Source organism: Chiroxiphia lanceolata, chromosome 8 (genome assembly GCF_009829145.1).
Source record: "Chiroxiphia lanceolata isolate bChiLan1 chromosome 8, bChiLan1.pri, whole genome shotgun sequence".
In the NCBI taxonomy this organism is placed as follows: domain Eukaryota; kingdom Metazoa; phylum Chordata; class Aves; order Passeriformes; family Pipridae; genus Chiroxiphia; species Chiroxiphia lanceolata.
In genome coordinates, this window is record NC_045644.1 from 13032462 (window position 1) to 13059062 (window position 26601).

General features: G+C 42.4%; 1 protein-coding gene across 3 annotated transcripts; it reads right to left on the minus strand.

The window, feature by feature from the left end:
• Positions 1-236: 236 nt before the first annotated feature.
• On the minus strand, positions 237-26585 carry PDCD11 (programmed cell death 11). Of its 3 annotated transcripts, none has more exons than XM_032694350.1 (36): positions 26448-26585; positions 25435-25543; positions 24719-24850; positions 24371-24538; positions 23314-23475; positions 22567-22690; positions 22020-22201; positions 21379-21486; positions 20843-21049; positions 20383-20507; positions 19724-19784; positions 18888-19034; positions 18513-18764; positions 17493-17636; positions 16596-16796; positions 15871-16041; positions 15273-15489; positions 13019-13171; positions 11901-12016; positions 11221-11741; positions 10714-10776; positions 10169-10277; positions 9583-9672; positions 9135-9237; positions 8445-8622; positions 7732-7788; positions 6823-6945; positions 5838-5960; positions 5458-5653; positions 4927-5049; positions 4482-4625; positions 3197-3447; positions 2425-2593; positions 2003-2156; positions 1283-1448; positions 237-663 (listed from the first exon to the last, which is right to left on the minus strand). In XM_032694350.1, the coding sequence occupies exons 2-36, from the start codon at positions 25534-25536 to the stop codon at positions 492-494; spliced, it is 5514 nt and encodes a 1837-aa protein (XP_032550241.1). In that variant the 5' UTR covers positions 25537-25543; positions 26448-26585; the 3' UTR covers positions 237-491. The 3 variants fall into 3 exon arrangements, with proteins under 3 accessions (XP_032550241.1, XP_032550242.1, XP_032550240.1); XM_032694351.1 differs by having other exon boundaries at positions 11221-11743; positions 11906-12016; positions 25435-25546; positions 26448-26542; XM_032694349.1 differs by having other exon boundaries at positions 25435-25546; positions 26448-26542.
• Between the last annotated feature and the right edge of the window lie 16 nt (positions 26586-26601).

Below are 26601 nucleotides of genomic sequence, written 5' to 3' on the forward strand. Positions count from 1 at the left end.
TCCAGAAATGCCTTCAAACTTCAACTATGCCACAATCCTGTGCTGCTCTGACAATTCCTAGGAGCATAAAGGCACCTGAGATAGATCTTTTGAAGTGTTAATTCATCCAAAAGGCAAGAATCTTCTCTGCTATCTTGACAGTGAGAGAAATCGATTTATAAGACATTATTGTACTTAAAATCAGTGCACCATAACTGCACTATCTCCCCCAGAAAGTAGAACAGGTATGGCTGATATTTCTATTCAATATAAAACAGTCTGTATTTAAAAATGTGTCATCAACAGAGTAGGATTATTTGTAACATCTGGACAAAGTTGCAAACCTTTACCAAATCATTTCATTTCATTGTTTGTTCTTTCCAGGCTGGTTTGGTTATAGACCAACACTCTCCAGAAATTCACTGTCCATGGAAAGTCACAGCAGAACTCCACACTCTCAGTTCCCACACTGCATGGAGAGTCAAGTCTCTCTGCTTTTACTTGCACCATATTTAGGTGTCAGTAAGGGAACTCTTGGTCTCCACATACTCAAGTGCTGCTCTTTTAACAGTCAGGACACTTTCTGCTGTACCAAATTTCTTTTCATAATCCAGGTAGCGTTTGAAGAAGAATTTCATCTTCTTTGGTGCCAAGCTCAAGTGTATGACCCTCTCAAAGATGTCCCTGCAAGAAACCAAAGAGATTCAGATCGCTGTGTCAGTGGCAGCACTCAATACAAGCCCTGTACCTTGTCTTAACAACAAGCAGAAAGTCAGGGGAAATACACAATCTGCTGTGAAGTGCTTGTGCTTGAAGAAAGAGATTCCTGACAATTGGTCAAAATCTCTAAGTAGAAGCTTTCTATTTGCTTTCAGAACTCTAAGGCTGCTGGTCAACTTAAGCAAAGATCCATTCACTGTATTGGACCCTGCATTCATTAAGTAGATGTGGAAAATTACTTCCTTTCATCAACTCTCAGAAAACAGAAAAAAAAAGTTACAAGATATAAAAGGGCTTGATCTCACCCTTCAGATATAAGGCAATCCCTCCAGAGGGACTGATCAACCTCAGTGCAAGGCCTCTAGTTTCTGTCATGCAGGCCAATCAGACTCCCTCTGTCTTATGGAACTCTTTGGAGACTCCTCAGTCCCAGCAAAGACTTTGTCTAGGTGATAAAAATTCTTTTTTGCTCTGCTCTGGGAACCCCTGTACAACCTCACACTGCAGGGTACCTCTGCTCTTTTTGAGTGTCCCTCCAGACACTGTGTTCTGCCCCTTCCCAGCCTGGTGCACCACAACTCACCGTACTTCCTTCTGGCTGCCATGTTTGATCATGATGTCCATGTAGATGGACCAAATGTCTGTCCGCTTGGGATAGCTACTGAGGGTGCTCTCAAAGAGGGCCTTGGCATGCTCTGTGTCCTCAAAACGGAACTCCAGCTGTGCAAACCTTGAAATGACATCCACATCTGGAACAAGTAATGATATCTTAGGGTATTACAGCAGCTCTCTCCATATGAACAAACACAAGTGATAATGACACAAACAGAGGCAAGCATAGAGACAGAACCACCTCTACCCAGAGACAAAAGGCTCTGTTGTAAAGTGGTCCTGGACTAAGGTGGGATCAAAGTGGGAGAGAGAAGGGTCACAGTTCACTTCCTATTTCAGCTCTCTGCAGGAGAGGTTTGTTCTTACATTCAAAATGTATCATGCAGCATCTATGGGCAGCCCCACAAACCTAGGACTAGACCAAGTGAACGGCCGTAAAACTCAAAGTTGCCTTTGCTCTGAGTGCTTTGCCTTTGTGTATCACAGCAAATTCTATTACAGGTGGATTTAGCATTGACATCCAGCTTGATATTCCCCCTCCTGAGAGACAAGGGCAGCATGTTCAGCATCAACTGGTTGCACTTTTTACTTATTACAAATGGTGTCACAGGCAGAGATATCAGAGAGCAGCCCATCTCCTGGAGACCTGTCACCATTAAGATCCACATTAAGGATGGGGCACAGTGCTTACGTTCTTTTGTGGGCAAAGCCTTGAGAGCACGCTCCAAAAGTCTGTGTGTAGCCTCAGTCTGGCCTTGCTTCAAGAGGAACGAGGCGTATTTTAGCCACACGGATTTCTCCTGACGAAAACGCTTCAGCATTGTGTGGTACAATTCTTCTGCTTGCTGGAAGGGCAGAGTTGGGTTAGATCACACAGATTCATAACTAAGACTTGTAGCTTTGAAACTCTTATTCTTAGGCCAGGTATCTCCAAACACTTATGACAGAAAAGCATCAATGCATCCTTATCCGCTGTCAATCATAACTATTAATTCCAGTTAGGAACAGGACAGGTCTAACATCTGCCAGCTGGTAGCTTACACAGCCAGCATTCAAAGCTTACTGGCGTGACTGAATGGGATAAGTGCCTGGGACCTGCCTGCACTACCTTACCTTGTACTTCTCAGAATTGGCATAGATGTCACACAGATGCTGGAAGACTTTCAGAGGTTCATTGTATTGGACAGCTCTCTCAAAGACCTTCATCAGTGTCTCCTCAGTACCATACATGTTCTCCAAGTTCAGCAGAGCTACCCAGACATTCAGCTTCTCCTGTTCTTCCCTTAAAGCAGATATGAACAAGAATATTTAGCCTTTTGCCAGTCTTCAACAGATTTTGCAAACCACCCTGCATACACTCACTGACTTGTAGCCTGCCTCCAGGACAAAGAAAGAGGACATACTGCTCCCTGAAACACCACTTTTGGAATAGAGCACAGCAGTTGTTTCACACTGCAATTTTTGATCACTGTTGTTTGTAATTAAAAACCACAAGGATGATTCAAGAAAGCACAATATACTTAATCGTGCAGTAGAGATGATTTAAGGTGCAGCCCTATGGCAAAAGTGACAAGAATTTCACGGTTTGTTTCATGTTTTGATTTAAGGACAACATCACTGAAAGCATTATGCTCTTCCAAACCCTTCTGACTGCTCAGAGAATGTCTGTGCACCCAGTACCACCTTTGGGAGTTACTGTGCTCGTGAGCTGCAGCAGGTCAGCTGTAGGCCAATTGTGGTGACTCAGGCCAGACCTTCAAAGGACCAGCTGACAATTGCTACCATTTAATCCTTCTGAGCTCACTGAAACAGACTCTGCCACTCCACACATACTGATACTACCAGTGTTCTTTCACAACTACCCCATCACAAGCCCCATTATTACCTGAAAGAGATTGTTTTAAGCGCTCTCTCTGCTACAGCTCTGGCCTTCTCAATCTCTGTAGCCTGGAGGTGGAAAGCCATGTACTGCAGCCAAAGGATGGAACTGTTGGGACTGCTCAGCACCAGGCGGTCAAAGTCATCTGCTGACTGGGGCTGTCGACTGGGGTCCATCAGAGCTGCCTCTACTTTGCAAAGCTCCTTCTCCTTCTTCTGCTTCTCTAGCTCCTTCTCCTTCTTTGTTTTTTTCTTTAACTGAAAGAGCAAAACAGGAGGACTGAGGAAGTGCAGGCACTTCATGTGGGAATAGGTAGGCCTCACTATGTCCAAGGATAGGAAGTTTCCTCAGGAAGAGATGAAGCCAATTGCTTAAGATAAGAGGAAAATGGTACACACCCCCCACCTCTCCATACACTGTTCACACCTGAAGAAAGAGCAGCAGTAAATTAAATGCCTTTTCTTTTAATGAAATACATTGAGGGACCAAATACCTTGCTAGTTTGGTACCCCCAGCCGCAGGATTCACACTTCCCTCTCATTCTTCCATCTTGACCATCCAGGACAATACTCACCACTATCCTTCACTCCATAAAAACCCAGGATACATGGGAAGAAATTGTGCAAGAATGGGGTATGGTGCTGGATCACTAGGGTGACTAAGATCTAAATTGGGAACTGACAGTGCCATAGTTCTCTGCCTTGTTACCTTGGGCAACAAAGCATCGGCCACGTACGGCCTTCACAGAGGTGAGTTTTGAAGGACAGGGGAAATCCTGAAGATCAAACATGAAAGGAGTCCATGAGCTGGTTTCTGATTTTGCTGAATTGCTCACACTGGAAAACTCTTCTAGAGGTTAGAGCATAAAAGATTTTTTTGGTGTTTTTCTAAATAAGAGGACTATAATTTGAGAAGTCTTTCATCTCCAGGTTTTCCTGTAAATTTACAACACTCCAGAAAGTAAAAAGCAGAGCTGACATCAAATACAAAAAAATTTTACTTTCATGAAAACATGTTTGACTTTAAATACTCATTTCTTTAACATGTCAATGTGAGAAGCCCTATTTTTCATGCAGCCATGCTATAGTAGTGACTTTTCTCCTCTGCTTCAGAGATATCTCCTACTAACTCCAGTGTTTGGAGTAGTTAAACAAGTTCTTTGTCAGCTGTCACAGATGTTCCCTTGGGTTAGAAGGCTTTGCTATGGGGCAGACAGACATGCAAACACCAAAACATCACATTGCAGCCACTGTTTGGTGTCTCCTATGCAGACAACACTAGAATACAGTACCTTGGACTGCGGATCCTCCTCCTCCTCGCTCTCTGAGCTTTCTTCCTTCTGATTCACCAGAGGTATATCCATTGCATTCATGTCCTCATCCCAGGTGAAGCCCATGGAAACCTGCAGCCTGGGAGCTTCACCAGGTTTCCTAATCTGTTTGTAGGAAGACAGAAGATGCCCTGAATTTTAAGTTTTTACACTAAGATCAGACAACTGCTCCTTGCTTGTGGCATCTCTCTGGCCAGTACTATTGGCTTCTTACACTTGCAAGCAGCTTACTAGCAAAAACATTAACTCTGTGGTCACCTTTGCTGTAATTTAAACTCAATCCATCTCAAGCCATTTTCAGATTGTATCACTCCTATCTGCAGCAATGATACTTATTGTCATCCAACACAGAAGTGACATCTCAATAGGGTTAGAAAGTAATTTCAGGCTCCTACAAACTTCTCACCTCAGATTTCTTTTTAGCTGCCTCTTCCTCCTGGTCATCCTCATCCTCCTCACGGTAATATACCTCAATTCCACTGTCATTTTCATCTGCTGGGCAGATCTTCCTTTTTTTTGGCTTCGCCTCCTGCAAGAAGGGGAAATGAATGGATGGTGGGGAGCAAAAACTGTGACGACCTTAAAGGCAATTCTTATCACTAAGTAAAGAGCCTGACAGCAGAGAGAGGGCAGTGCCCCGGCAGAACATCTTCCACTATCCTCTCACATAACAGAGACAGCAGATTATTAAACCCACACTCACCTACACCAGGGTGGCAAGACCAAAAGGACATGCCACACAGGCAACACAAGTGGGCTGCTATCTCAGCTCCCCCCAAAAAGAACAGTATCTGACCTTTGCTAATCTCCAATGCAATTTCATTTTTTTTTACAAGTCTGTATAATTCCTCAGCCTCATCCCAGTGGATCTTCCTAGTCCCTTCAGTATTTGAGCCAAAGAAATCTTTTAGCATGAGCTGTGCAATCACATTCATACCTGCCCACTTTCAGAGTTTCCTCTTCTCCTTTTTGTCTTCAGCTTAGGCTCTTCACTTTTTTTCTTACTATGTGCCTCTCTTTTCTCCTCCTCTGCACCATATTGTGGTAGGCCTAGGGATTCAGGCAAGACACTTGGCATCCCAGTGTCCTCAGGCAGGAGAGAAAGCTCAATATGTTTTTCTTTTCCATTTATACTGTGGTTCATTGGCAGGAGTAGTAGGACAAAAGAAGAAAAAAATCAGAGCACTTACAATGACTGCAAGTATCTGAAATTCTTTCAAACCTTCTTGTCTTTTATCCTCCCTTTTTCCATCCTCTCCTCCTCCATTGTCTCCTTTCTCTTAATTCATGGTCCCTTTTAAAGAACATTGGACCTACCCAAGCACTTTAGCAGTGAGCAGTTTTCCTTCAGGCAGGTATTTTTCATATAAGGAGTGTTTCTGTACAAAGTAAGGGGAAACATTCTGGAACAGGATTCGGCCCAGAAGAGAAGTGGACAAGCTGAGAAGAGGAAGAAAACCAAAAATAAATATTCCATGGGAGAAGGGGGGGAAATAAGGCGCAGTGATTGTATTTGTGGCATCACTAGTTCTGTATAGCGTCACACAAACTTTCCCCACTTTAATTTCATAGGCTCAAGAAAGTATCAATGACATCTTGACTTACAGGAGGAAATTCATTTTGCGACATCACATTATGCCAGAGACCACACCCAAACAAGATTCCACAATTGTACATTCTAAGTAAGTTCTCCAAAACACATCACCTGCCAGAATAATATTCTTAGGTGTGGTGGGTCTGGCTGAGCCAGAATTTATTTCCCCATAGGAGCCCTCACAGTGCCATGCTCTGCATTGGTAGCTAGAGGAGTGTTGATAACACACCCATGTTTTGGTTACTGCTGAGCACAGCACTGTAACATTCCTTCTTCAGTGAGGGCGAGATCCTGGGAGAGGACACAAGTAGGTCAGCTGACCCACACTGACCAAGGGGATATTCCATACCATATGACATCAACCCAGATATAAAAGCTGAGGCAAGGAGCAGGACCGGAGGCACTCATTGTCTCTCATGGCTGCCTGCTGACAACCCTTACACGTGCTGGAGCCCTGCTTCTCAGAGAAGTGGCCAACCATCACTGCTTATGGGAAGTAGAGATTAACTGCTGGCTCCTGCTTTGTGCACACTGCTTTTGCTGTCTTTTTTGCATAAATATAAACTGCCTTATCGCAACCCACAATTTGTGTTGTTTTCTTTTCCCACCTTACTCTCTCCCCTGTCCGGCTGGGAAGGGGAGGGATAGAGTGGCTGGGTGGGCACCTGGCATTCAGCCAAGGTGAACCCACCACATTAGGCTACTCACCCAAAGAATACACCTGATGGAGTGATTGATTTGACATAGCCTCTCACTAGCTGGCCTTTTTTAACATCCTTAATACATGTTATTTCAACATCTTCCACTTTGCTGTAGATCTTTGGATTCAGCCTGAAAGAAAAGAGAGGTTAGAAGCTACAGCACTTTCCTGAATAATCCACACTGCTCTGGATGTCAAAAAAAAGATCAGTATTAACAACAGCTAGTACTCTCTGGAAAACATTCTGGATCACAGACACCCTTCAGTTTATTCAAATGTACTAATGGACTACCAGCATCTCTGCCAAGATATACGTAGCAGTAGGGAATATACAAGCTGCTGCAAACAAAGCCAAACAGATCAGCCTGGCTTCCTCTAAGAAAATGAGGAGAGTAAAATGCTGTCTGAAATTCTGCACATCATTTGCTTGTTTTTTGCCCCACTTATTTCTAAGATACTTCATTCCACATGGTTTACATATTTTTGTTCAACAAGGAAGACAAAGCAAGAGGCTCTGTTTAAGAGATATTTAGGGCTAAGTCTGCTATGTAATCAAAATGGTTAAAAAGCAGCTGAACCCTGAAGCATAACATGTTTGTATTGATAATTCAATGGCAGAACTTTCCCTTTCTTCCCAAATAAACAAACAAACAAGATAAGTCAGGCCTAGGAACTATGATAAATAGAAATTAAATCTGAACACACTTGAGCAGCTCTACATTAAGTGTCAGACACTTCCATGTTTGTTGATACAGGAAAGTTGTTCTGAAGCAGGGACAAGGATCATCCCTAAAAAAAAAATGTAGTCCTTGTCCTTTTAACACTTTACACTGATGTGCCCAAAACAGTGGTTACTGTATTTCACTATCCTTTTCTTCCCTAGTAGGAGACCAGCAGACTAGAGGGATGACACATACCGGGACTGCCGGAGAGATAACTGGATTTTGCCATTTTCATTGGAGAGGATGTAACACCTGCATGGGAGAGTAAGGGAGAAAATAAAGCTTTTTAACCCATTAAAAAAAACACAGGTAGGAAACAGATATTTTCATGAGCAGAATGCAGCTCTAGAGGAAACAAAGCATTGTGGTCCTCTGAGCACTTGCTGTCTAATGTAAACCTGCATGACACAACAGTTCATAAAACCAGCCAAAGGGCTTTTTGAAACACATGTACTTACTTTACCCAGGTTCTATTGCTAATACAAAAGAGTTAAAGATTGTTACATCTGAATCACTTGGCCTGTTGCACTCTCCAGCATTCCCAAAAAGTCTGTGAAGCAGGGAAATGCAATTACTTGTGCATTACAAATGTAAAAACAACTGAACTGCCAAACAAGCAATTCAAAGCAGAGCTGGGATACCTGGCTTCCCTCAGTCCCATCAGCACCTTAGCTAAGAGTAGCTACTCTCAAAAAGACAGTCTGAGAAGGTAGCTGAAAAGGGGCTTCTTCACAAATGAAAAGTACAAGACTTTCACCTAAATGTACATAAGGCAAGTCAGCATTACTTCTTAGCCACAGACTGCACCTTACAGTCTGGCATCATCTTATGGCAGTGGAAAGCCTCTCACCAAAGGCGGATATTTCTAAGCTTTAAGGCCTGAGGGAACAAGGAAGAGAATTACTGACCTGACAATCTTGCCAACTTTGAAGTTACCCAGAGGATTCTCTGTGTAAGTATCATTCAGGTGAAAGATGCTGACTTTGCCAGTCTTCCCACCTGGCAGTGCAATGGTCAAACCGACATGTGGAGTCACCTTTGTTACCATGCCTACAGTGACAGTGCCCTGCTCCAGTGACTGAATTCCTGGGAAAAGTGAAGGAGGTAGAGGGCTTCATAACACTTGAAAATATGAAGCAGCAGGAGTAATATGTCAGTGAAGCTAATTTTAGTTGTCTTAGCTACATATCAAACCCACCAGCTTTTGGCAAGGTGCAGTCTATGAAATCTCTCAGTTCACAGCAACATTTGCCTTGATAGTCAAAACTAGGCCAACCCTAGCTGAACAATTCCAAGATCCAGAATAACTGTCAAATATTGACAAATGTACCATCTCATGTCTGAGAGCAGAAGGGAATATGTTTACAAGGGCTCAGAGAAGAGTTTCAGTCTGAGACAGTAGGAAAGTGATTCTTTAGTCTAAAGGTGTGACCTCTCTTGTCTTACATGCTGTTACACTTAGGTCAGGGCCCCAGGAGTTAGTTCTGTTCTATAAGAAGGTACAGCTTGGCTCTGGAGTGTAACATCTTCACCTGATAACCCACCTCTGAGTAAAAGATTGTATGTGGTGGGGTCCTGCTATTAATGCTCCACAATACCTGTGAGTGACAAGCAGAGGTTTGTTTCTGTGACATCTGTTCCAGTCACTGTAGCTGATATTGCCTGGCCAATTTTAAAGTTCTTTTCTGGATGTTTTAAGACCTGAAAGAAAAGACATATTTCCACTTATTTCCAGAAAATGAGCTTTGTACAACTCTTGACAGGTGTTTCTTCTATGAACTTTTACACTTTCTATACACATCTTTGATGTGCACATTTGACTGATAGCTCAGCATTGCTCCAATGGCTCTGCCAAACAGGCCCTGAGCCAAACAGGCTACAGGCACAGCACTCACTTGTCAGTGAGGGGCAGTGATGCCTAAAGGGCAGAGCACTGGGTTACGAGTTCACACGGATGTCACAAGTGTTTGCAGTCATTACTTGTGGCCATGAGCACAATTAAAAAAAAAAAAAAATCTGTGTAGCTCACCTGTAACAGCCTCTTACCTTGGTGTTCATAGACAGCAGCAGATGAGGAACTCTTCCTCGAATGTCAGGGGCGACTTCCACCTCCAGCCAATTTTTGAGGATGTTATACTAAGAAAACATGAAATAACCAGAAAAGAGAGCATGATACCTTACAGAGAAAAAAATCCTTTCCTGGCAGAAATTTTTCAGAAATTTTTAAGGCTAGAAAGTTAGTCCAGCCTTGGCTTTTTCACCCAGCAAAAATGGTGATTTGGAGTCTACTCTTACAAGCATGACACTGCTGTGGTTTACAGGCAAGTGCACACAGGGGATCAGCAGTGAGTGCAGTTTGTGGCAGACTCAAAGGCCATTTTGCTCAAGTGCAAGGTGGGAAGAAACTGCTGGCAACAAACAGGCATGTTGAAGAGGATGAGTCAGCTTGATTCCATCAAGTACAGAACAGTTTGACTTCTTTCTCTTACTTTCCCTGTAAGACACTGCACTTGGTATGGGCCACTCTCATAGTTAATAATAGTGTCAGCATTTAGGTTTGAGCTAAGGCCCCTGAGGACACCCGCACTTGCTGCCTCCCCCAGCACATTTCCTAAGAAGACTCTGACCTCACCTTTTTTACAAAACAGGTGATTGTTTGTCCCACACTGTAGAGTCCAAGTTTCTTGCAGGCATTGTCTTCTTTAAGGTTCAGCACTGCCGTGACTTCCCCTTCTTTGTCACTGTTTGCAAAAAAAGAAAGAGGACATCAGTGACACAGCTTTGGTCCTAATGATGAAGATGGAAGTTAGAAGCCTGGGAGATTATGATGAACCAGTACCATGACAGTGTCTTTGTGACATTCATCCCCTCCCAGCCACATCTTTCTGCAAGGAATTAATTCTTCCCTGGCCATAAGAGGGAATCTTTCTGAGATCACTAGACATGATAAAGTCCAGATTGTCAGAACCTGAAGCCAAAAGGACATTCAAAGGAAATCATGTACTACGAGAGCACACGTGCTAGGAAAACACAACTCCCAGACCCAACTTAGTGTGAAAGAGAGAGTAAGAGGCCTTGCCTCACTTGCATACATGTGGAAGTCCCTGCTCATAGCCAGCTCCTTCAAGGATATAAAGTCTGTGAAGCATCTGCAGACACAAAGAGGCCAACACTTACCTTGGTCGAATGCTGAGCTCTGGAATGGATTGAGTGAAGTGTGGATGGGTGATGGGCAGGTACCTAAAGAAGAGGAAAAGGATCAGAGTTTCTCATGCTCTCCCCAGGCCCCAGTCACCCACATTTAATCCCTCTGCACTGGCAAGAAAACCCAGGTGCAAGCCCTCTAAAACTACCAGAGCCTTCCAGTTCCAGTTCTTCCTAGTATCATTTCAATGGCAATTTAAGTAACCAAAATACTCCAGCAAATTTAGCTTGAATTTAGACATCTTTTTTCCTTGCAATCTATACTCAAGATAAATACAGAAACACAAGCAGAAAGATAATTCACTGAAACCTGGATCTCGGATGAAACATAACAGCAGATTTCCTCAAGCCTCAACTATTCCAGTAAAGGCAGCTGTACCAGCATCTGCTGACTAAGGAACTGCCTAAATGATCTGAACTGAATAACTGTTTCACCCCTTGCATTCCCCCAGAAGCGATATCATGTACATGTTTTCCCACCTGTGAGTATTCACATCTCTAACTCCAATGACTCGAGCAGTCACCTTCTGTCCAGCTTTCAGAGTAAACGTTGGAAAAGAGCCTATGGGCACTTCATCCAGAATCCGGGATGCATGGATTGAACCTGTCAGCTTGTCATCAATAGCAACTGTAACATGAGTTGGTTTGACAGATTTAATGGTCCCAGTAACAATATCCCCTGGGGAAAGTGAGTGTTTCACAGCAGGAAGCATCTCTTCTAATACTGTCTCAGATTCATTCCGGACCCTCACAAAAAAATTCTTCTTTGCTGGGCCTTGCACTGCTAACAAGACCCCGTGGTCATTCTCTTTCACCGCTCTTAAGGTTGCAGAGATTGTTTGTCCCACCTTCAGTTTTTCTGAGTCAAAGCGGAAGGTGTCGTTGAAGTGAGATGGGATGGGCACAGCTGCCAGCTGGCCTGTTTCCAACAGAGACACCAGGGCAAACTGTTCCGCAATGTGCTGCACAATGGCAGAGTGCTGGGAGGTCTCTCTGAGTTGCTAGACAGAAATGGAGATAGTCACTTCTCCTGCTGAGATTTTGAGTCCCTCCACCCTCCCAGAGTTCTAAAAGAGGAAACAGCCCCCCTTGACATTTATTAATCATGTAGAGTTTGCAAGGCAAACAGAAACACACAGATCCAAAAACTGAACACATACTTGCTTGGGTCTTTGCTTTAACAGTTCTTCCCGAAGAGAAACATACACCTCGGATGTGGGGGCATCCACATGAAGAACCAATGCCTTCATTTTCTTACCAGGGACAATGTTTTTATCTATAAATGAGAATAAAGAGCTTATATCCTGGTGACAGAGAATTCTGAGCAACTGAGATAGCAGCACATGACAAACAGGAAGGGTTTAATTTCTTGGAGACCAAAAACTGCTTAATTACTATGGTACCTGAGTTACGAAGTCAACCTAGTACCAAATGTATAATAAGTCTCTTTAAGAAAAGATTCTTCCAACATTAATGGCAATGAGAAAAAAAAAGGGAGCTTTTTATTTGGAAAAAAGTCTGATGCTTTCATGGAAAAACTAAATTGATTTTATGAAGATACAATTCTTAAATAATGCAGACAAGGTTGACTAAAAAGAAATTTAAGATAATATAGGTTTTGAAAAAGATCTTCCTAATATTTGCATGAAACTGTCCTTAGTCTATCTGTTGCTAAGCAAAAAAAAAGGAAAAGAAAAAAATAAGAAAACAGAAAACTCTTCTGAACACAGAATTGCTATTACTCCTGCTGAAGTTAGCAGTTTATCTTGCTTTCACTAGCATATTCATTACCTCAGCATGTACTTGTTTGCTTCTGCATAATGTGACACTTTTCTGATTTAATTACAAAAATACTGAAATTGCAGTCCTGCTTTAAAGTCACATAGATTTTCAAGAGAAATTGGCAGCAATTTCAGGTAGAGCGTACAAGAAATATCATTCTAAAGCAAGAAGGAAAAAAACATGAAAGCTGGAGCTTGTATTAATACTTGTCTATATACGGTATGGTTCAACTAAGGATCTCAGGGCACAAACTAGACTTTACAAGATGCCCAAAATATGAGGTGGGATTAACAGAGGCACAGGTAAGTTTATATTAAGTTTTCTGAATCACACAAATGGGTTGGCAAGACATTAAAAAACTAAACTACTCTTCAAGGCCATCCATACTCTGATCAGACTCCTCCCATGTTAGTTCCCCATCAGCAGAATTCATTTCAGGACAGAAGTTTTGAAGTACAAGACTGAAAACCAACACAAGATAAGGAAAGACCCTCACCTCCCACATGGTAGCGAGTGGCGGTTACAGTCAATCCTGTGACACAGCTGCCACTGAACAGTGCTGAGCCATCCTCCCTTACATCCTGCACGACCAGCTGCAGCTCCTTCCCAGGCACCAACTCACAAAGGCCTTGGGCCATGCTGGGCTCCCCTAAATTAAGGGAAGAAAAAGCAGGAAGTCAGTTTTACCTACGTTGTTTCTTTGCAAAACAAAGACAATCCTCCACATTTACTCAGTGGTGCATGAACAAGCATCTATATCCACCTTTATAAGGGAAAACAAAGTTTAGGCTCCTGAATCTGTAGAAATACAAAGTCAATTCTAAGAGTTAATCAAAGTAGAAACACTTTTTTGACAATAAGGATCTGATAACTTGGGAGAGATTGTTTCCAGTCTTATAGAAACACTGGCACACAGCATCGCATATAGAAAAAGGTGAAAGCAAAGTAGATTGATACTAAAACCACAAAACAGACCTGCCACTTCACAATTATAGGTAACAAAACATTAAAAAATACTGGATATAAGAAGAATCTAAAAAGGTAAAGTCAGAATTTGCTAAAATCAACTGCAATACATCCAGTGTACATAACACTAGAAAAACAGCATGTGAGAAAACCTTTGCTGGAGGACCTGTAATACATGTAGGCAAATCTATCTCAACAAACTCATGCTCATGTGAGTGCTGGGTTTGAGTTATCACAAGCAGTTGAGTGCCTTGGACTTTCTAGTTAAGCAGATCCTGGCGAAGGCTCAGGGCAGTTGAAAACTTCCTCTGTGCAAATCAGGCATCCCACGCCCAAATATCAACAATAAAAAACAACTTGAGGATCACAGCATGCACAAATGCACATTTCTATAACATAAGCAGGAACAGTTCCCGACTGCAGTAAAAAGTCCTTCACTGTCACTGCTAAAAAAGCACCGTTAGAATAAGGTAGAAATGGTAATTTCTCATCAGGTATGAGTTACCGGTATACAAATAATACATCACTAGTTGTCAATGATTCCTCCTCATTTTGATGGACAAAGCTAGTCCTATTTGCCCAAACACAGTAAGAGCACCTGCTGCTTGCTGTGTGTAGTACGCAAGGAAGGAAATCCTTCTTAAAACAAAGCCTTCTCCTTTATTATTTTAGCCCTCCAAAAGCATCCTTCACTTTATATAGATGTACAATTCTTCAGAAAGCACCAGGGGAAAAAAATCACTACCATCAGACAGATAACTTGCCCAGCCTTTCTAATGTCATAGCTAGTTACACTAATGTACTGACTTAGGTTCTTCCATCAATTTTCAGTACAGAAAATTGATATGATGTCCACGCTCTTTCTTATATATCTATCACCCCACTATCCAGGCACCAGTACTGTTTTTTCTAAACTAAGTGATTACCAGAGGTAGGTCTCAAGTGCCTGTTTCTGAAACATGAGTTTGCACGCAATGAGATCCTCCCATATTGCTTATAATCACTCCCTTTTCAGGCATTGGGGGAAATTCATGTTTGGGCACTGAGCAGCCTGTTTTGCTTCACTGGTGCTTTGCAGCAATGCACTCAGGCACATAGAAATAAACTCCTAAACTTCCATGAGTCACTCTCCCACTTAAAAAACCAAAACCACAACAAAACCATACACTTCCACCTCTACTGGCACATTAGATAAGTTTCACAGCTTGCTCAATATCCATAAGCTCTTTAGAGTTCAACATCTGGCAGATAACCAAAAAATTCAGGTCTGCAGGTTAAGGCTCTTAAAATATAACAGCAGAGAGTACTAAAAATTAACCATTGCCAGTTTCAAAATAAACAAGCCTGGAGAAAGGTTCTGGTTCACAGAATATCCAATCTTATCCTGGCCTTCCTTATTACCAGCTCCATGCCCTTCATAGAAACCATCCTTTTGTACCATTCTATCTCCCTTCCTCTTTTGGTATATGGACCTCACAGCATATCTATCTATCCCCTTATTTTAATTATCTAAGCTTCAACCCAAAATCAATGCAAGAGACCTAACAAACTTCAGAGAAAAGAGCAGCTTCTTTGGTTTGTTTCAGCTGTACTTCCAAAAAGGTCCTTGTTAATGGCAGACACTGCATACACATCCTTTTTCTAATAAGCTACTCTTGGAAGTGAAGTCTTTGCTTGAACTGACCTTTCTTTCACTTAAAAGAAAGTGGTTTTCCCTTCTTGTTCCTTTAGAGCCCCTTTTTTTTGACATGATCCCCTTTAGCAGAACATGTGCAATCTTTTACCTCTTTTCAACAAGTTCCTGACTTCTTTCAGCTCCTTGAAATATTGATTCAGGAGGGCAAAGCTCTCTGCAGCAGAATCACCGGAGCTGCACTCTGACACCTTCAGATTGAGGAGCACACGCTGTTTCTCCTCATCAATGCTCATCACCTTCGCAATCACAGTCTGTCCCACCACAAAGTGGTCCTTGGTGTCTGTCACAAACTTGTCACTCATGCTCTGTGCAAAGGAAACAAGGGACAAAGGTTACTGAGCACAGTTGCTACCTATTAACCACCCACGGTGCTATTCAGAAGGGTTTGAGCTAAACCTTCGTGAAAAAGCATAAGAGAAATTAACACAGACTAACAAAGCCCCATCAATTAAAATTAATTACTGAAACCACGTGAAGTCCTTGTTGAAGCTTAAGTTCACTTGAATAAAGCCCTTTGTTTCACTTTGGAAGTGAATTAAAATGCAAACCTAAAACCTTTTACCCTACAGGAAGGAATCTGTGCAAATGCAGAGTCTGCAACCCAATTGTTCCCTCCCTTGCTAAAAGCATGTTTCAAGCAGCCTCATCACACACGTGCTGCTTACTGCAGTGAAGGCATTGCTTACCACTTTGGGTGCCAGTCCTGTCACACCAAAAGGGAACTCCACAAACACCCCAAAGGGCATCACATTCCTCACATAACCAGTCAACAGCATGCCAGGCTGGATTTCAGAGAAGCTTCTCACAACTTGCTCCTCCTGTACAGCAGAAATCACTGCAGACTTTCTGCTCAAGATCTGAACAACCAATTAAGAAAAATGAGAAAAGATGAATGAAAGGAGCATGATGCCAAGCAAACCTCTTGGTGCTGCTAACCATTGGGCTAGAGCACTTGTTGCAACCTACAGAATACAGGAGCTGTAAGTGTGGCAATTCCAATTTCTGTCTTGATCTCTCCACACAAAAATTTAGCAACTGATGTCTTTAAAGTTGCTCAGCACTGAAGACATGTTCCACATACCAGAAATATCAACTTCCTAACTTTTCAATTCTGATTTAGGGTATAAGAACAGCAACCTTTGCTAAGGTTGTGATAAGATTAACAGCCCAGAAGCTGGCTGGGAAAATCAGCCAATTCACAACCAAGTCCTGGTTCTGAAGGGATTCTAACAGATGAGCCTCACTTTTAAGCACAAGTTATAACGACTCTTTGAAGTATCACTAGCTTGACAGGCACTTCTACTTCAACACACTAACTAGTGTATCTTCTGTTTGTTGCGGATACTCTGGATTCCTGGCAGATATCTCCTTCCCCCCACTTTGTTTGACCGGTTCAGGTGGCAAAGGATACAATGTGCTCTCCCTTGTCACTTAGACACATAACCCTGGGCAGGACATCTCCCTCTTGAAGACAGTGCCACAGGAGCTTGGAGGTAGCAACAAAGTCAGAGAGGTGCTGCGTGGGGATCCAGGCAACCATATTGTCTTCATCTTCTAAGATAGAAACTTCTAACCCATTATCTTTCTTCTTCAAGACTTTCACATCAACTATCTGAAAAGAGAACAATACAGTAATATAAAATTCCAAGCGTTTTTGAAGTTATCTCTCTGGATGCACAGGGTACCAAATACTGTGCTGCAGGGGCTCTGACATCGCCTCCCAGGTATATATGAGAAATTCTCACATCAACAGGGCTGAGCCTAAAAAACATGCCAGCATTGATAGTAAAATAAAAACTAATTCTCAGCTCCCAGAAAAATAAAGAGCTGGAAACATTCTCTTGGTTGTGACTTTTTATTTGAAGGGTGAAAGGAATAATGTAATCTAGAACTGTCCTGTTCCTGCATTAACAGTATCTGCAGGGAGTTGGAAAGTGTTCATTGCAAAGACAACAAGGAAGTGTTTCAAAACATTTCTCTGATGTTGTCTTTTTCCAGGGAGCAAAAGCAGCTGCTTTTGGAGTGAGAACCTCAGCAGCATCCAGGAAAAAAACAGGAGGACTCCACCTAGGAGTAGGAGCACTAATTGGTCCATCTAGAAGGACTATCCTGGGACTCCTTTATCCTAACCTCTGAAACCAGAGATACTCTCTTTGATCCAGGAGGCCAAGCACACAATAAGAAATGCACATTTAATGCTATTTCCTGACCACCATCAGCTTTCCTTGAAGTTGTTTACAGTGATACCAAATCATATCGAAAATGAGTAGGAAAAGGTAAAAAAGGAATCAGTCACTGAATTCAATACCTCTCCTATTTGATATTTCACTTCCTGTTTTTCCTTTGAAGTACATTCTCTTTTGTCCTCAGGGCCAGACTTGCTTGATAACCTGAAGGACAACAAGAGTCTTTCCTGATGGGGCTCACATTTTAAGACCATTACTTTAACAACCTGCAGAAAAAAAAAAAAAAAAGATAAAACAGAAGTTTAATTGAGGTGACTTTCCTCCTCAGTGTGCTACCACCTACAGAATGAGACAGGAAAATACATACACAGCACACTTCTCTCTCACACCTGAGGATAGCAGGTCACTGACTACAACTTAACAGGTTCAACCAGAGACTGAAGTCCTTCTGATCACACAGACAGAAAATGGAAGCACATAATCAAATGACTTGCTAAAAGCATGTAGCAGCTCTGTTGCAGAGTTGAGAATAAAATTCAGATCTCTGTATCTGCAGTAAGAAAACTTGACTACAAAATTGCCTTCCTCCTTAGCCAGCCAAGAAACAGCAAGATTAAGGACAAACAAAAGCACCAGAAAAAAATAATGAAGATGGCTGAGATCGCTATAAGCCTGTCCACAACAAAGACCAGAACTCGGTGAACAACATGGTTCCCAAAGTGCCTGGGATTTGAAACCAACAGGAAAACCACAATAATGCAGAGGCAGAAAACATCATACTTATGATTCCGTAGTTAAGAGTTCTAACTTCCTTAGAAGAAACTGCAGCCTAGAACCCCAAAACTTCTACTGAGATCTAAGTAACTCAACCACATGTAGTCCCAGCATCACATACCATGCTGCCTCCCACATATCAGAACAGAGAGGGCCCAGAAAAAAAGGCAAGCCTATGACATACTCAAAGAAGAGCTGCCCTTTTTACAGCCTAATCTGCTTAAATGGTGCATGATTAAGTAGTTAAATGAAAGGACATAAACATCTCTTGGTGTAGCTGGTTCCTCAGGGAAAAACCCACGTTGGAGTGAACTGCAGATTTCCATTTTGCATTCAAACACACAGCACAGCATAGGTACATTAATTACCTGGCCTTCATAGAAGACTTTATCTGGACAAGATATGGGTTCTGAGCTCAGCTCATTCTTGGGTACCAGACCTTTGACATCATTATAGAACTTCACAATGCAGCCAAATTCCCTTGCACACACCACAAAGCCATGTGTGATCAGACCTGGTTTTGCATCTTCATAATTTGTGAGGACTGGAAGCTTTGACTGGATGAGACTTTTCTTTAGAGTAAGGATCAACTTCTTTCCTGCAGGATTGCACTCTAGCACCTGCAAGAATGGAGTACAAAAAGGTTCAAAAAGCATGTCGGCCCTTTCCTGATCAATCCAGCTGCTAAATACTCAGAACAGAAGAGTGCAAAGCAGCTGAAGATCCTGTCTGACAGCTCTCACCCGACACTTGACTTCATCTCCTATGTTGTACTTCTTCTCAGGCTGCTTCAGGATCACATCAGCGAGATGGAGGGATGGCACAAGTCCTCTAATCCCATCAGCTACTTTCACCTGCATCCCAATGGGTTTCAGAGAAAGCACTTTGCCCTACAGTCCAAAACAGAGGAAACAATCAGTAAATTCAGCATGAAAAACAGACTCTGCACGGGTAGGCAACAGCCAAGACACTACAGTACCTATTGTCACCAAATCTAATCACGTTCAAAAAAACGGTAATCTTAGACCAACTTACACTTCACCCAACCAATCTGACCCATTAACTTTTATATACTCTGGTTGTTATACACAGCCTCTTCTCCTTAAACATAAGCTACTTCTGCAAAAGCCCTAATGACTCTGGAAAACTAGAACTGTTTCCATAGATATATCCAACACAGCCATGACTCAGACATAAGAATCATCATAACTGAGTAACTTTCTGCCCATCAGCTGATTGTGATGGTTCATAAACCAATTTTTACTTGCAGTGCAAGGTGAGGTTTAGTTTCTTTCACTCAAGTCTTTCTAAAAAGGTATTCATGACCATAAATAGAAGACTGACCATGGCTAAAATTTGATTGCCTTGGCCATATCACGAACAAAAACCTGAACAAACTGGGGGAAAGTATTGCATTCCATTAATTAAGTCCTGCAAGGAAAGGTTTTTCTCATTTTCATCTCACTAGTCTGCACTGTAAGTTGCACATACATATTAGACAGAAGAAATACTCATTAGCTACATCGTTGTCCTCAGCCTAATGGCCACACAGTACTGCATAAGTCCTTCAGAAACTCACCTCAACCACATCACCTGTGTGGATATCTTGGTATTGCAGAAACCGTGCTTCAATAATCTGACTAGGAAAGAGACACAAAGAGAAGACCAGTCAGTCAACTTGAAGCAAAGCAAGGATAAGACAAGACAGCCCCCTCTTTGACTTGTCCCAAATATCCATTATTCAGCACACTACCCAGTGCTCTAAAACTCCAAAGTTCTGTGTTTTACTCCAACTGACCTATCTCCCAAAATAGCTCTCTGGACATAAAGTTCAGGGAGGTTTACCCAGCTCCATTCCAGGTCACACAGGTACGGCCCCATGAAAGGAGAACTCATCATCTGCTTTGCTTAAAGTCACACAGATGGAAATACTGAGAATGAGGAGCCAAATGAGCTGAAAGATCAAGATTCAATTTCCTGTTCAGCCATAGTCTTCTGACTTGATCTTGGCAGAACTAATTTAGCCTCCCTGTGCCTCAGCTCACCAACTATATAGATGGTGCCTCAATTCCAAAGAGTATGGGGAAAATATGCAAGATGCCTATACAACCTAATGTGACACAGAGATACAAGTCAAAACCCCCAAATGGCAAGTTCCAGTCCAGCAAAGCAATGTAATATTTTCCACTTTCAGTCACACCCTTCAACCAATTTTCTGTAACAGTCCTTGATACTTACTGCTTCAGAGATACAAGACACATCTCATCCATCAGGCTGTAGTCAATGATCCGACATTTGTGTTTGCATCCTGCCTTAAATGCTCCAGGTTTAAACGATTTTCTGTTCTTTGAAAGATGCTTCAACTAGAAACAAAAAAATTACAAGTTAGTGTTTGGAAAGTAGAAGCACTGATATAGATTTTAGGTTGAAGTGGCAGCATTTGACAAATTTGTTCCTCTAACATTCTCTTCATTCTCTTTCTGCAGCAGATTTTACCAGCTCTTCCACAACAGCCCTCATACATTTCAATTCAAACAACGGGGGATGTTTGATTTGACAAATATCTTCCATGATATCTTAATTTGTTCGTATTGCCTCCCAAAGAGCACACAGGTAGAAAATAAAACCTCTTACTAGCCTGCTTTCCCAGGAGGCTTAGATAGATCCGGAGCCCTTGCCCCACCAGCCTGGTACTTACCCGTGCAAACGCAAGAGTGCCATCATCGAGCTCAAAGAGGGCACCAAACTGCTTATAGAAAGCTTTCACTGTGGACTCCTCCACCACGGCCCCCACACGGTCACTGGAGAGCTGGTTGGGGGATCCCCCAGGGTGGAGGAAGGCCGGACGCAGCGTGAGCCGCACCACCTTGGAGCCGGGGTGCACAGACAGGATGCAAGCCTTCACCTGGGAGAAGATGGTGTGTTCATTACACACAGGTTTGTAAGCAAAACAGGAGAAAGGCACATCACTCATGCTTTTAGACATTCTGCTTGGTACCTGAACTCTTTGTCCACATACAAGCATTTGTCAGTATTAAACTAAGTCATCACTTCAGCTCTAACAACAGCTTTGCTCTTCACAGCTCTAAAGCAGCCATGATAGTAATTCAAGTAAAAGGTGGGAAAGAGAGCTATCAGTAATAAGATTTCAGAGATAATTCCACAGAAATGTTGGAGAAGGTAAGAGATGGTGTAAGCAACATACCAACTCCAGCCATCCTCAGCCCTCCTTACCACTTGATCTGGAGAATAGTTCATGGATTTCTCTGGGTCCATGTGCATGAAATCCACAATGCCAGTGAAGTAAGACAGAAATGTCAGTTTCATCCCAAACAGGGTCATCTAGGAAGGGGAAGGAAAAGGTGTCAAAAAAAATTTGCACTCAAGTTTTCATGCAGCACAAACAGAGAGCAGTTCACACAGTTCAAGAAAAAGCACTGTCAGTGTTAATCAACAAGCACATCATAAGAGACAGGAGAACTGCTAAAAATTCTGCTTTGTACACTGTGTTGCAAAAACAATCCTTTAATTTTTTGATAATGCTGTGTGTACCCTGAAGACTACTGCTACCCTGTTGAATACTTTACCTAGGAAAAGGCCAGAGAAGTACAAAAAGGATCCTGTTCTGCTTCAAGCTTCATCACCAACTTCAGACTGAAGCCTTTATACTTATGGCATCACAACCAGAACAGAGATCAGGCCTCAGGTGAATGTGGTGGAGGGAATGTCTAGCAGATAATAATGTCTGCTAATGTTAAGAGCCCAAACAGAAATCTTCCACACCATAAACTTCTGTCTCTGTTTCACCTGTCTCCTGCCTTCAACAAGGCTCAAAAGAAACACATTCAACAAAAGAAACCCAAACCAGAGCTTACCTTCTGCACTCGAGCTTTCACCACCAGCCCTGGTAGTAAGTTAGAGAGTGCCCAGTTCTGTTTCTCTGTGGCAAGGGATGCAGCAACCTCTGACCGATCAATGGACAAACGGACCACTCTGCCTTCATTCTTCACTTCCACGATGACACAGGTCAGGTTCTGGCCTATTTTCAAGTCAGGCCCTACAAAGACAAGTCACAGCATAAAACCTCCACCAGGAACACTCAGGGATTCCCTTCCACTCTTTCCAATGCTTTTTCAGAGTTCCCTCTATTTTAAGAGGTTTTAACTCCTCTCAATCTAAGTGAAGTTTACTGCCAGCAGGAATGGATGGGCTTGGAACAGTAATGTCTGTTAGAACCCAGACTGAAACACAAAGGCTTGTTGCAGATCAGTCACAAAACTGCTGTTTTCAGCAACCTGCAAAGACTCCACCTTGACCCAACCCCACCAAGGTGCACGAACACTACAGATGTAACACGCTTTAATCCCTGTCACTCTCCACCTCCATTTTAACCCCAACAGATCCTCCTGCACTTCTTCTTACCTCTCTTGAGTGCTTTGATGTAATTTTTGGCTTTCTCATGAGGCAGGAAAGCATGAGTCCCACTGACTCCAATATCTATGAGGTAGCCATGGTCTTCCACACTAGATACAGAGCCAGAGAGCAGCTGTTGGGAGGGAAGCACTGCAACTCAGTAACATGACAAAACAGCTGAGTCTTCAAAGAATGCACATCTGGTAAGAGATTCCCCATCCAAGTACTCACTTGTTTTATATGGATAGAGAACTAAGTTTTTCCAGAGCCACAGAAAGAACACTACATTCTTTCTTACTACACAGCTCATCTGGCAGTGAGATCTCAACTCTACCCTTATCCAACTATGCATGTATGGAGATCACAAACCAGTAGGAAAAAAACTGCGATACTCAAAAATAGCAGGTGCTCTAATTGCAGGCACATGCCTACAGTCATACAGGTACAAACACAAAACCTAAACAACCAAGCACCTCTGCAAGGCACGTTGTATATTACTCTCTGCAAAAATACCAAAGAAATCTACTCAGGAAGAAATAATTAAATAACTTGTCCATACTGAAACAGAACCAGGTGAATGGATTTTATTAGTGACAACCTGAAGACAAGAACCAATACCACCCTCTTCCCTCCAGGTCTCTTCCATGGCGGGAGCAGCTCCACATGCTGCTCTGATCCCGTGCAATCAAAAACTAAAATGTTCTCCAGAAACTGTGTAAAAGCCTAGAGAGGCTGTGACAGACCCAGAAAACATACCATGCCTGTTGCTAGTGCTAAGGCATTCAGGCCCTTATTGACCTTCTTGGGGTCAATCGATAATTTGATGCTGCGACGTCCATCATCACTTTTCTCAACGCTGGTCACGATGCACCTGACCAGTGTCCCTGGAGAATACACGTCCGAGAGCGAATTCAAGCCCTGCCCAGCAAGATAATCAAGAGAGAAACATACAAATTTTACAATATCAAATAATGTAAGAAGGCCAGAATGTGTTACTGAAGTAGCTTTTGAAAACAAAATCCATTAGGAAAGTCCTGTTTCTCTGTCTCTACAATAAAAAGCAGGAAATGCCACAAACAGCAGGATCTCAACAGAGAGGTAAGGATGACACTATGTTATGCCAGCAAGTCTGACAGGCTTTGCTTAAAAACGAACACTGGAGTTCAGGAGACTGCAGCTGAGGAAACATCTCCAGTGCTTACAGTCACCCTACTCTCATCTCCCTCTTGAGCAGAGAAAAACACCAACAACAACAGGGTAGTGCAGATCCCACATCCACAACACCTTGGGAAAACTTATGGACCACTGACACCAGAGACAGGGTAACAGATTACTCCATCCTCTTTCTTTCTAGCAATCAGCCATATCAGGATCATTGCAAAGTTAGCTTGGAAAAGCAGGTTCCAAAACAAGGTCAGTCTATGTTAGCACCACGCAGCAGCACATGGCACGTGCCAACACACAATTAAACTGCAAGGACCATGTTCCTCCCCAGGCCCCCGAGAAATGCTTGCACCCTCACATCATTTTCCAATCAACTCCCTAACTTCTTCCCATTGTTGCCTACAGCCAGGGATCAGTATTTAGCTTCAGCAGCAGAGAGGTAACAAAAAATTTCTTTATGTTCAACAGGCTGTTTACAAAGCTCAAGGATTATTTAGCCAAGGCTAAGGGCTGCAGGTGATCAAAATCAAGTCAGCTGTGAGACTGGTGACCAGACATTAGACTCCTGAGCAAGACCTCAGGCTTGGTTCTGAGGTATTAACACTCCTTAGCTGCGGGCACAGATCACAGCCCCAGCCCAAGGTCTTACCTCTGGGAGTTCTCCTTGGGCCACCTGCTGACTCAGCAGTTTGCTGTAGGCATCGCTGATCTGCGTGATCGGCACAAATCCCAAAAGACCATTGGGCAAACTGATGACCAGCTCGTAGTCACTGATCTCCTTTATACACCCAAGGAGAAGCATGTCCTCACACAGCGCCTGGGAAAGCAGAAAGAATAGCACACTGTGGACATCTTGGCAAGCCACTGATAGCAGGGTGATAAACACGGTTTTGTACAGAATCACTGATACATTTTACAGGTTTAGGGAGGAAGGAAATGCCATTTTTATGCAGCCTAGAAAAGAGATGCACACAAATTCAAAAACTTATGCACCAACCTGAATTGTGAGTGGTCCAATATTCACAACATTGTCTTTAGCAGTGGCTGTTTTGTCTGCCTTGAACTTTTTCTGCTTTCCTTGATCCTTTTGGCTCTTTTTTCTTTTCTGTGATTTTTCTTCATGGTGAACCTAGCAGTTTATAAGCAGAGAGGGAGAAAATTAAAGCAAATAAAGATATAAACTTTGCACTAAGGCAGAACTCTGCTGCTATGAATAAAATCAGAAGAAAATAGTAGGACTAGAGGAAAAAAAGAGAACCGCCTTGCTAACTGCTATATGTCTGTCTACATGCAAGTCTTACAAAGTATCTTCTTTGGACTGAGGCTGATTATTTATAAAACTGTGAATCTTGGGAATGGAAACAAATGATCTGCACTACACTCTACTAGCAGAAAGAGAAAGACCAAATTTAGCCCATATCCAGTAACATCAGCCTCGCTACACAGCACTTTGGGATAAGATGCTTGTGGAAAGTTTAAAAGCTAAAGCCCGATCGACAATTTTGACTGAAATTTCTCTGTCATCACATTCAACATCCATCAGACATTAGGGATCTTAAAGAGATCACGAGAAAGGTGAATGTCAGCAGCAATCTATTCCTGGGAGTGCCTTCTATAGTTTGCTGTAGAAATAACAGGTAGGAAGGATTGCAGGTCAAATTCTGACAGCAGAAGAGCTCTGAGAAGTTAATCAAGAACATGCAAACAACGTACATCAAACAAATTGTCCTGCTCTAACTTTGGCTTGGATGTTTTTCCCTCTGCAGGTTTTTTCTGGACACCCCCTCGAGGAAAGTTTTCTTCCAAAGATGCCATGCTTGCACTGTTATGGGACAAATGGCAAAAGAGAGATGAAATGTACAGTTGTTACACTTGTTCCTCACAAATACTGAAGAGACATAAGAGTGCACTATCCCCAAACAAAGAAAGATTTTGGATGGCTGCTCCACAGGTAGTCAGTGACAAAACAGCAACTCTCATCCAAATGTATTTAACATTTGACTAAACTGAAGTATTACAGTAGTCCATCTAAATATGCACATCCCTTACACTTTTTACTATTGTCCAATTCTACTAAATTGAAGTATTAAAGTATTAATTTCTAAGGCATTTAGATGCACCGAATATGTATTCATAAGACTGCTTTAACCATAAATTTCCTAAAATAATATATATTATATTCAGTGGACAAGTTGAAATTAAGAGGTTCAATCATCAAGGAGAAAGCTGTGAGCAAAAAACTACTTAAACTTGGTCTGCATTTTTACTTTTTGGATACTACTCATAAAGGTGAATAAAATTTGATACCTCTTTGTGCAAGCTGCAAGTATATGCACAGAGGTACACAATGGATGTTTAATCTTACTGTTTCAATCCGTAAACAACATCTTATTTATCAGGTCACAATGAACACTTTATTACTACTAATAAATAACAGTAAGCAGTATTAGTTGCAGCTATTCTTATTTATTACTTATACTGTTATTATTATTATGCTCATGCTATTATTTATACCATTATTATTAGCCAACAGTACTTCTACAGAAATCAGCACTGAAACACTATGCTGTCTGTAAGACATATAAAACTCCTGTAAACGTGAAAACACATGACAAAACTAAAGTTCATCAAGGTACGCTTCACCTAAGGCCTCGCCAAGCAACACAGACAGCTCCTCACGGCCGGCAGCAGAGCCCCACTGGAGCGGGCAGGGCTGACACTCTTACCTGTCCCGGGATGCTCCCGTGGGGAAGCCCGGGTGAGAAGAGCAGGATCGGCGCCGGAATCGGGAGGCGCACGCGGAGCGCCGGCCGGAAGACCGCAACGCGAAGGTCAAAGGTTGGACGGAAGTGGCGTCACTGCCCCAGGAAAAAGGGGGCG

Coding starts and splice junctions, on each gene's coding strand:
- PDCD11 (XM_032694350.1), bottom strand. CDS start 25,536: ATGGCATCTTTGGAAGAAAACTTTCCTCGAGGGGGTGTCCAGAAAAAA. Junction 3,448..4,481: donor AGGAGGATCCGCAGTCCAAG/GTACTGTATTCT, acceptor TTGCTCTTTCAG/TTAAAGAAAAAAACAAAGAA. Junction 664..1,282: donor GGCAGCCAGAAGGAAGTACG/GTGAGTTGTGGT, acceptor GGTTTCTTGCAG/GGACATCTTTGAGAGGGTCA.